Source organism: Fukomys damarensis, unplaced genomic scaffold (assembly GCF_012274545.1).
Source record: "Fukomys damarensis isolate Sample0158 unplaced genomic scaffold, DMR_v1.0_HiC HiC_scaffold_12, whole genome shotgun sequence".
In the NCBI taxonomy this organism is placed as follows: Eukaryota; Metazoa; Chordata; class Mammalia; order Rodentia; family Bathyergidae; genus Fukomys; species Fukomys damarensis.
This window is the reverse complement of record NW_022900924.1, coordinates 7,046,146-7,056,180: the sequence shown is the minus strand read 5'-3', so window position 1 is coordinate 7,056,180 and position 10,035 is coordinate 7,046,146. Positions and strand designations below refer to the sequence as shown.

General features: G+C 51.4%; 2 protein-coding genes across 4 annotated transcripts in view; both read left to right on the top strand.

The window, feature by feature from the left end:
* The window catches only part of LOC104848128 (glutathione S-transferase theta-1), a 12,831-nt gene extending 7,761 nt beyond the window's left edge, over nt 1-5,070 (top strand). For 2 of the 3 annotated variants that reach the window (XM_010603924.3, XM_010603923.3), the window contains 2 exons: nt 4,252-4,428; nt 4,631-5,070. In XM_010603924.3, the coding sequence (XP_010602226.1) occupies nt 4,252-4,428; nt 4,631-4,825 (372 nt within the window). In that variant the 3' untranslated portion in view covers nt 4,826-5,070. Of the gene's footprint in view, nt 1-4,251; nt 4,440-4,630 lie in introns of all 3 variants that reach the window. The other variant, XM_033762363.1, reaches the window with a different exon arrangement.
* Nucleotides 5,071-6,246: 1,176 nt separating this feature from the next.
* LOC104848127 (glutathione S-transferase theta-3-like) overlaps nt 6,247-10,035 on the top strand; it is a 5,469-nt gene continuing 1,680 nt past the window's right edge. Inside the window, exons 1-5 of the mRNA XM_033762362.1 lie at nt 6,247-6,463; nt 6,681-6,836; nt 8,187-8,274; nt 9,157-9,307; nt 9,922-10,014. Of these exons, the coding sequence (XP_033618253.1) occupies nt 6,725-6,836; nt 8,187-8,274; nt 9,157-9,307; nt 9,922-10,014 (444 nt within the window). The 5' untranslated portion in view covers nt 6,247-6,463; nt 6,681-6,724. The remainder of the gene's footprint in view (nt 6,464-6,680; nt 6,837-8,186; nt 8,275-9,156; nt 9,308-9,921; nt 10,015-10,035) is intronic.

Here is a 10,035-nt window from a genome sequence, read left to right as displayed (position 1 = left end):
GAGACTGACCTGGAACTCACTATGTAGCCCAGGCTGGTCTTGAACTCACAGCGATCCTCCTGCCTCAGCCTCCTGAGTGCTGGAGTTATAGGCATGTGCCTCCATGCCTGGCTCTAAATCATTTTTTAAAAATAAAAAAAAAGTTTTTGGTCTTTTTTTTTTTTTTTTGAGACAAATTCTCACTATGTGGTTCAAGCTGAACCACAGGCTGGCCCTGAATTTGTGGCAACTTGAAGCAGTCCTCTTGGCTTGGCCTCAAGGATGCTGGGATCATAGGCTCGTGGCACTGTGGCTGGCTGTCTAATTACTTTAATATCCCTTGCAGACCAGGAACACTGTATGAGTGGACTGATTGCTTTATCAATTAATTTGCAGTACTGTTCTAGGGATTGACTCCAGGCCTTGTACATGCTTGGCAGTTGCTGTACCACTGACACCACACACTCAGCCCCCCTAGTTCCTTCCTTCTTAATTGCTGTATTGTATGAATAAACCAGAATTTATTTATTGCTTTATTGTAACACTTTCATGTATTGCTTAATGATGGGGATACATTTTTTCCTAAGAAATATCAGTAGGACATTTCATCATTTGTCAACATTCTAGAAGGTAGGTACACAATTATAGATGGCCTAGGTCAATTATTCAATTATCTGATGGTGTGTGTGTGTGTGTGTGTGTGTGTGTGTGTGTGTGTGTGATACTGGGGATTGAATCCAGAACCTTTGTACTGAGCTACAGCTTCACCCCACCCTTTAACACGGAATGCTTCATCCTTGTGTGCTGATCTTTTCTGTATCATTCCAGTTTTAGTATATTTGCTGCCCAAGCAAGCATAGTCTTTGTTTTTGATACTGGGTGGTGAACACAGGACTTTGTGCTTGCCAGACAGGCAGTGGCACCACTGAGCTAAATCCCTGGCCCTAGCATAGCCTTTTTAAATTTTGTTTTGAGACAGGGTCTCATTAAATCACTAAGTTGCCTAGGCCAGGCTCAACTTGGAGTTGTAGCCAGATGTGTGTGTACAGTTTTAATCCCAGCACTCAGGAGGCTTGAGGCAAGGGGATCATGTTGAGCTCAAGACCGGCCTGAACTATATAGCAAGACCCTGTCTCAAAAAATCCCAAGGGAAGCCGGGCGTGGTGGCGCATGCCTGTAATCCCAGCACTCGGGAGGCTGAGGCAGGAGGATCGCTGTGAGTTCGAGACCAGCCTGGGCTACATCGTGAGTTACAGGTCAGTCTCAACTACATAGTGAGATCCTGTTTCAAACAAACAAACAAAAAAACCCAAGGGAAACCCCCTCAAAAAACCTTGCAGGTGTGTGTCACTACACCAGGTCTTTTGATGAAAACAAGGGATGCAACAACCAAGAGACCTATGAGGCTGCTGCCTGTGAAACACGGCTATTTTACAATAAACTTTTTTTTAAGCAAGTAGAAGAGGACTCTAATAACAGCGAAAGTATAGTATAGTAAGTATACAAACCAGTAACATGGTCACTTACCATATCAGGTTTATGAACTACTCAGTTTTACATGCTATAGCTTACACAGTGTGGGTACACCAGCTGCATCATAAGCTCTTGAGTAATGATTGTGTGGTACTGCTGTGACAGCTATGGTGTCACTAGGCAATGGGGTGTTATAGATGGTGCCCATGATCCACTTGTCAGAATAGGCTCTTTGATGTGAAAAGAAGAAAAGTTTATTCCAGTGGACAGGGACTCAAATCGGGGTGATTCTAGCTGCTGGCTGGGAAAAGCTGAGTTTATGACGTGTGTGTGGATGGGCTGACACTGGGAGGGAGATGTCACAGCAGCTGGCTGGGAGAGATTTCATCTGTGGGTGGATGGGCTAATCCCAGGAGGGAGATATAAGCAGCTAACTGGTAAAGGAATTAGGTTTATGTAGGTATTGAAGAGGCTAGGGAATCTGGGGTGAAATGTTTAAGACCGAATCTGAGGACAGTCTGCACTGGTGTCTAGACAGTCATTGGAATTTTCGGTGCGGGGGTTAGATCTTATATTTCATTTGGAGTCCACTTGTCCTGTTTACCGAGAAGCTTTTGTTGTTTGCTGGAAGCAGCCTATTTGCTTTGTCCTGTGTGCTTAGGCCAGGCGGGACGAGTTTTTCAGCTGCATTACAATCTTCACAGGAACACCGTGACAGTAGGCGGTCCATCCTTGATTGAGATATTGTTGTGTGACACATGACTGTGTTTGAAATTGAAAGAGGAATGAAATGGCTTTTTAGATCCCTAGGGACTTTGAAACCACCACGTTGGAACCAAAGGGAATGTGGACTGTCTTGTCGCGTGGGTGAGGTGGGTACATGATTGAGGGAGGTGGGCTGGGTGGGGACTCACAGACAAGGCCCTCCTGATGAAGTGGCCCAGCGTAGTTACAACCATGCGCCGGATACCAGGCAGGAAAGCCGGCCCCATATGCCTCACACTCCTTAAGTTAAAAAGAAGCTGGAAATCGAGATCTTTGTATGAGATGGTGCAGTTTTTAAGTGCCAGCAGCTGATTAATATTTCCAAAGTATCTGTAGCCAGAGGAATGTTTTTAGCCCAGGACTCGTCTAGGCCACTGTTGGCCATTTGATCCCCTCTTCCTTGTACGGGGAGGAAACTGAAGCGCAAAGCTAGGGCTCCAGTCCTCGCTCTTCCTGCCAAGCAACTTTACCGAACATTATACTCGAGTGAGCATTCACCCTCCCTGTAGTGTTCAGCCGCTGTATTTCCCAGACATCTCTGTGTAGCCGGGGGCAGTTAATGGCTTCTCCCTCCTTCCCCTTGGAATGCTGGCGACCTCCCCTCTTGGCTTTCCTCCTCCGTCCCTGGGTGGGGTAGGCATCAGTTCTATGCTCGGCTTAGTCTTTTCAGGACTGTGCTATCTTGTGCCACTGGCTGTCCCTCTGTGGGCTTCGTTTTCCCTTTTATAAGATGAGCCCATCTATGGTGACTTTTCCTTATTACAAATGAGGAAATTGAAAGTCGGAGAGTTTGAACATATTTTGCTTAAGGTCATACAGCTTATTAAGTGACAGTGTGGAGACCTTAGAAGCCCATCCTCCTGATGACCTGTGCTGTAACAGCTTCTGGTTTTATATTTGGGGAAAAGAGGCTATAAAATATTTACAGCCATGCACTACATAATGACAGTCCAGTCAATAACAGGCCACATATATGCTGTGGTCCTATAAGAGTATGATGGAGCTGAAAAATACCTATTGCCTAGTGACGTTATAGTCATCATAATGTCATAGTGTAAGCCTGTCGTGCTGCCAGTTGTGTAAAAGTATATAGCAAACAACTATGTATAGTACATAATATTTATTTATTTATTTGTTTTTTGTTTGTTTGTGTTTCTTTTTTTTGAGACAGGGTCTCACTATGTAGTTGAAGCTGCCCTGGAACTCACTATGTAGCTCAGGCCGGTCTCAAACTCACAGTGATCCTCCTGCCTCAGCCTCCCTAGTGCTGGGATTATAGGCATGCACCACCATGCCTGGTAATACATAATATCTAATATGAGAACAACTGTTACTGGCTTGTCCATTTATTATACTTCTCATTGTTATTTTAGAGTGCACATCCTTTTTTTTTTTTTAAGATAGAGTCTTGCCATGTAGTTCAAGACCAGCCCAGCTCACTATTTACCCCAAGCTGGCCTTGAACTTACAGTGATTCTCCTTACTCAGTCTCCCAAGTGCTGGGATCACAGGCCTGTGCCACCATGCCCTGTGGAGTATGCTTACTTATAAAAAGGTCAGTGTAAAATAGTTTGCTGCGTGATGCCATCAGCAGCCTCATATCCCATGTTTAACCGTGTAACGACTGTATCGAGGCCATTTTTGAGGGACTGACCTGTGACATTTAGGTTTAGGTATACTCTGTGATGTTTGCATACTGACAGAATCATCTAATGACACATTTCTCAGACCACATACCCTTGACGTATGTGTTACAATGAATCCACTTGTCGAAAAACAGGCTCTTTGTTGTGAGAAAAAGAAAAGTTTTTTCCGGTTAACAGGGACTAAAGATCAGGAGACTCTAGCAGCTAGCTGGGAAAAGCTGGGTTTATCACATCCGTGTGTGGATGGGCTGACATTGGGATTTCCACGCCGGCCTTACTGTGCCAGGGAAGAAAGATGAGCCAAAGGCAGCACCAATGATGGGGCACTGCCCTCCTGCAACGAAGGGAGGGCTGGCGTCTAACTCCCCACTGCTTACCCACCTGTCAGGTGATGTTCCCTGTGTTCCTGGGTGAGCAAGTGTCTTCTGAGCTGCTGGAAGCCACCTTGGCAGAGTTGGATGAGACCCTGCAGGTGCTCGAGGACAAGTTCCTCCAAAACAAAGCTTTTCTCGTTGGACCCCAGATCTCCCTGGCTGACCTGGTAGCCATCACGGAGCTGATGCATGTAAGTGTTAGGTGCCGGTGGGCGCATTAGGATGGGCGGCGGCGCTGTCCAGTTGCTGAAGTTCTGTTCGTGCTGCCCCCGAAGGCTGTGGGGCCGTGCTTAATTGTGGAAACCTCTTCTATGCTCTGGAGTTCTCAAACCAAGTAGATGAGGTTAGTCCTTGGCTTCACTGCATCCTCGTTCTGTCTCCTTCACTCTACAGGCTGTGGGTGCTGGCTGCCAAGTCTTCCAAGGCCGACCCAAGCTGGCTGCGTGGCACCGGCGAGTGGAGGCCGCCGTAGGGGAGGGCCTTTTCCAGGAGGCCCATGAAGTCATCCTGAAGGTCAAGGACTCTCCACCTGCTGACCCCACCATAAAGCAGAAGGTGATGCCTAGGGTGCTGGCCTTGATCCGGTGAGCTTGGAAGTCTCATCTTTGCCCTGCCCTTGGCAGTTCACAAAGCACCTTTATCTCCACTGTCTCTTTCGGGGCAGGCCCAGAGGGCTGGAGTGGCTTGCCCTAGAAATACCACACCTCGGCCCCCAGGCCAGAGCGCCATCCCCACCTTCTCTTCTATAGTAGCCAGAAAACCACCAATGACACACATCCAGGCCTTTAATCACTACATTTTAAATTTGCATAATAAACGTAGACTCACTGTGAGCCTCAGCTTCCAACTCTATTGTGTGATTTTGTTGTTGTTGTTATTTTTTGTTTTTTGAGACAGGGTCTCACTTTGTAGTTGAGACTGACCTAGAACTCACTACGTAGCCCAGGCTGGTCTCGAACTCACAGCGATTCTCCTGCCTCAGCCTCCCAAGTGCTGGGATTACAGGTGTGCGCCACTACCCCCCCCCCGCTTCTATCATGTGATTTATTTGACCTTCTTGTGAACTGACCCTGGTCTGGGTCTTTGTCCAAAAGATGATTCCCCTTCCCATGCCCTGAGGGTCAGCTTCCCCCGATGGTTGCCAAGAGTGAAATGCACCAATATCCTGTCGTCTTCTGGTTCTGGCTGGATGATTTGTGAGATACCCCTGGGCTCAGCAGCATCTCCTATGTTGGCTGTAGGCATGGTGGTTGATCTAGGGACCAGGCCAGTGTCCTAGCACATGCATGGCCTTGCATCTGTCCTGAGGAATTGGTCCGGAGGACAGCTATCCAAACAGCAGGTGGTCTGATCAGGACCCAATGATGCAGGGGCATAAACGCCATTCCTAGGCAGGGGGACAAAGGGCTGAGATTTCACAGAATAATATTCTGGATGTTAGTAGGGGTTGGTCTGGAAGGCAGCCAGGAAGAAAGCAGGGCTAATACAGAGGAGGGTGGGGGAGTGGAGAGTGTGGCTCCTTTCTGGCTGCAGAGGCCTGTACTGTTATGTCAGGAAGGGACTTTCTCTCCCTGGGGATGGATCTTAAAAGGGAACTCTTAGAACCAGGAAGACAAAGCTTTCCTTGATTCCCAAGGGGCATTCTATGAGGGTCTGGGGTATCGGGGCTTCCCATCCCCGGAAGGTCTCTTTGGAGATAGGCGTGGCATGGCCACTGGTCTCAGGAGCTCCAGAACTGTGGGTGGCAGGACTTGGCCCTGCGAAAAGGGCGGGGAGGCTTTGTCCAATCCCAGGCACCCCTGCAGTCCTCCGGATGGGACCTAAAGGGCCACTAGCTTCTGGGGGAGGGATTAGCTGGAGTGTAAGGAATGTGACCCTGGGGGTTTGGAGAGAGGGCTAAGTCCTCTCTGGGTGTGGGCCGGGCCTCTACAAACATCCTCCCCAGCCCTCCATCCTGGGCGCTGTGCCCGGGGCAGGTGGCTTCATCTCCCCTTGAGTTCCAGGGGACTCCGAAGCCACTCCTCTCAGCTCTCTGCCAGGGTAGAGGGAGGGCCTTGGGCTGAATGCAGACAGTCCAGGTCTTTTCACCTTAAATCCACTGTTCGTATCGGAAGCATCGCAGGAGTCTCGTTCCTCATTAAGGCTCTCCGCGCACCATTCGATGAAAGTCGACATTGAGGGTCAAGGAAAGAGGTCTGACCTGGCGGCGGATCCCCCACCCCGCAGGTAAACGGGTTTGTTTGTGCCCTACCTCCCTGGGAAGAACACAGGCAGCCCATACTCTGCCGGAGGGAGGGAAGGAGGCCAAGAGCCTGATTGGGCTAGAGTTCTCCGGAGCCAGCCAATGGGCATCGAGGGCGTGGTCGGGCCCGGCTCCTCCGGCTGTGGATCTCAGCGGCTCGACTCCCGGCCCTGCCGTTCCTTCCGGCTGTTTTTATCTCAGCTCCTAGGTTAGCCGGCGTCCGCCCCGCACAGGCGCCCCCCGCAATGGGCCTGGAACTCTACCTGGACCTTATGTCCCAGCCCTGCCGAGCAGTCTACATCTTTGCCAAGAAGAATGACATCCCTTTCCAGCTGCGCACGGTGGAGCTGCTGAAAGGTGGGCAGGGCAGCTGGGCTGGGGAGCCCGGGCTCCGGGGTGCAGGCGGGCTTCCGTCTCTCGGCCCGGTTCGACCGGTCAGAACTGGGCGTGTAGAAAGAGAAAGGTAGGAGACATCAGCTCTCCAGACCGGTAGCACCAGTTACCCGTTGTTTTTAAAGTACCCTCCTAGTCTTTGCCTAAGGAATACAAGACGTTCTTCAAAATACTGGAAAACGGGAGCAGAAGAGGACCCGGGAGGGACGTATAGTCAGGATCGGAATACCGGTCCCTTGGGTTGGAGAAAGCAATTGGACTGCCACCTCATTTCTTTATTGGAGTTGTTCCTACATCTTCCTCAAGGAGACCCTCTTCCCTCTGCCCAGACTCTCCTTCACACCTAAGTACCTCTGCCTAGATTCCTTGCATTTTTCTATCTTCTTTGGCATTTTTCAGCTTTTTCTTTTTCTAGCTAATGACTTGCTCTTGCCCTTCTGGCGGGCCCTAAAGTCTCTGGAGAGCATTGCTGTTCTGCTTGGCCTGCAAAACACAGCTGGAGCAGAGTCCAGAGGAGGAGGCAGGGCCTCGACTGGACAGCAGGGCCGCACCAAGCCAGAGCCCCCTGGGCTGCCCCCCACCAGCTGACCCCCTCCCCCGCTGCCTTTGATACTCTTGGCTTGGGTCACCTCCAGTAGGACTGGCTGGACGCAGGCCGTTTCTCGGGGAAGAACCGGCAGGGGTGGTGGTGTCCGTTTAGCACAAGGACCACGAGTAGCCCTCTGGTCAGGCTGAAACCTGGCCCTCCCCTGAGGCTCTCTGACTCCCTGCAAATTAGCTTAGCACCTCCTGGACTGGAGGGTGAGGCAGGTGAAAGTGAGCCGGTCCTGGGAACCTGCATTAAGGAGGGAGATTGGAGGGGTTGGCACTGGAAGGGAAGAAGTGTTGAGGAGGCTGGGTGGCTGAATAGGGCAGGTGTTCTCAGCAAAAACAAGGGTGGTGTGAGGTGACCAAGGGTGACTGAGGCTCAGCCAGCCTGGTCAGAAGGGCCTGCGTTCCCCCTGGATAGGAAGATGAATCAGAGGGGCAAACCTGGAGTGTCTAACGCAAGATTGGAACTGACTGGGGGTGGCAGGTGGGTCACCTGGCCACAAGCCCAAATTGGGATTCTGCTTGCTTCAAAGGTACGGGCATAGGGCAGGTGGACGACGGATGGGATCAGCGTCTGTGATCCAGGGACCAGCACAGGGGGCTCCTCTTTCCTGGGGTCCCCTCAGAAAGCCAGGGCCTGAGTTTATGGATGGGGACAGGCAGAGATCTCAGAGAGCTCAGAGTTCTTCTCCTACCTGCTCACTCGCCTGATCTTGCCCACAGGCCAGCACTACACGGATTCCTTTGCTCAGGTCAACCCCCTGAGGAAGGTGCCTGCCTTGAAGGATGGGGACTTCATCTTGGCTGAGAGGTAATAGATTCCTGGCCCCCAGGGGTAGCCAGCTGTTCATGTCCACTGCTCCTAGCTGGGGCCACAGTTTGCTTCTTTGTTTTTGAGACGGGGTCTCACTCTGTAGCCCAGGCTGACCTCAAAGTAGCAGTGATCTTCCTGCCTTAAGCTTCCCCAGTGCTGTGATTACAGGTGTGTGGTCAGGGGCCACAGTTCCGCATCCCTAGGACCAGTTCCAATCCCAGGGTGGAGGGTGGGCTAAAGCAAGCAGAGGTGCCCACTGCGTTGTACAGATGAGGAAACTAAAACTGGGATAAGTCTGCACGGTTAAGGGCCAAACCTGCTTCCCTGTGAGCCCAAGCTTCAGAAGAAAAGAGAGAGAGAGAGAGAGAGAAAAAAAATATGGAGCCACCTCAGAGTGACCACTTCTCCTACAAATCCTCAGGGAAGTGCCGCTGCCCTGGAGAACTGAGGGAGAAAGGAGGGGAGAAGGTCAGGGAGGGCTTCGAGGAAGAGGAAGCGGGAAAGTCTGAGCAAGTGGAGAGGTCCCTGTGGAGCCTGCCAATTTCAGGAGAGTGTGAGAGGGGCGGTGGCCTTGCTCCTGACTGTCCATCCTGTGGGTGCGAGGAGGAGTGGTACTTGAGTGCTCTCCTTCTTTAAGACTCACACCGAGGGCTCCTTCCTCCTGGAATCCTTCTCCAAGCTCCTGGCTCCTTCTGAAACCCATGTATCCTGTTTCTCCCTTGATGTCCTTAGTGCAGATGATGGAATGGCCCAGTGCAGGGCTGTGTGAGCTGGACGGCCTCACATTCTTGCTCTGTACCCTGTAAATGGTGAACGCGCCCCACCAAATGCTGAACCGTGAGTGGGGCATGACTGCCACCCCTGCTCTATCCCCCCCAGTGTGGCCATTCTGCTGTATCTGAGTCGCAAGTACAAGACCCCTGACCACTGGTACCCCCAGGACCTGCGGGCCCGAGCCAAGGTGGATGAGTACCTATCCTGGCAGCACACAGCTCTGCGGAGTTGCTGCACTCGGGCTACGTGGCAGAAGGTGAGCCAGGGGAAGCAGGAATACCTTGAGGGTGGCGCCAAGAATGGTGCATTCTGGGGCCCGGGATTTAGCTCAGTGGTGCCGCTGCCTGCATTGTAAGAGCAAGGTCCAGAGTTCAGTCCCTGGTACAAAAAAAAAAAAAAATTGGTGCTTTCTGTTTTAAGTGTTCTGTTCAGACCTGGAGCCAAGTCCTGGGAATGCCAGAGGAGGCTGGCCATGACGTCTAGGAACATACAGTTTAGCCACATCTCACCGGAATCACACAAGTCCCTCTTGAGCCATTTGGGGTACAGTTGAGAGGTGCTAGGGAGTAGGGACGGGATGGCTTCCGCACCGGGGAAATCCATAACACTGAAGATGGTTGGGATGAGGGTGGGGTAAAGGATGGGTTTGTGTACAGTCGCCCCTTACCCTCTCCTGGGGATTGAACCAAGGGCCTTTTTACGCTGAGCTACATCCCTAGCCCTATTTTATTTTTTATCTTGAGATAGAGTCTCACGAAGTTTCTTGAGCTGGGCTTGACCTTGTGATCCTCCCACCTCAGCCTCCCGCAGTGCTGGGATTATAGGCTTGTGCTGCCATGGTTCTGACTCTGTCTCCCGCTGGCCCACCAGATGATGTTCCCTGTCCTGCTGCATCAGCCAGTGCCCCGGGAGACATTGTCGGCCACTTTGGCTGAGCTGGACAGTTGCCTGCAGCTGCTCGAGGACAAGTTCCCGGGCACACGC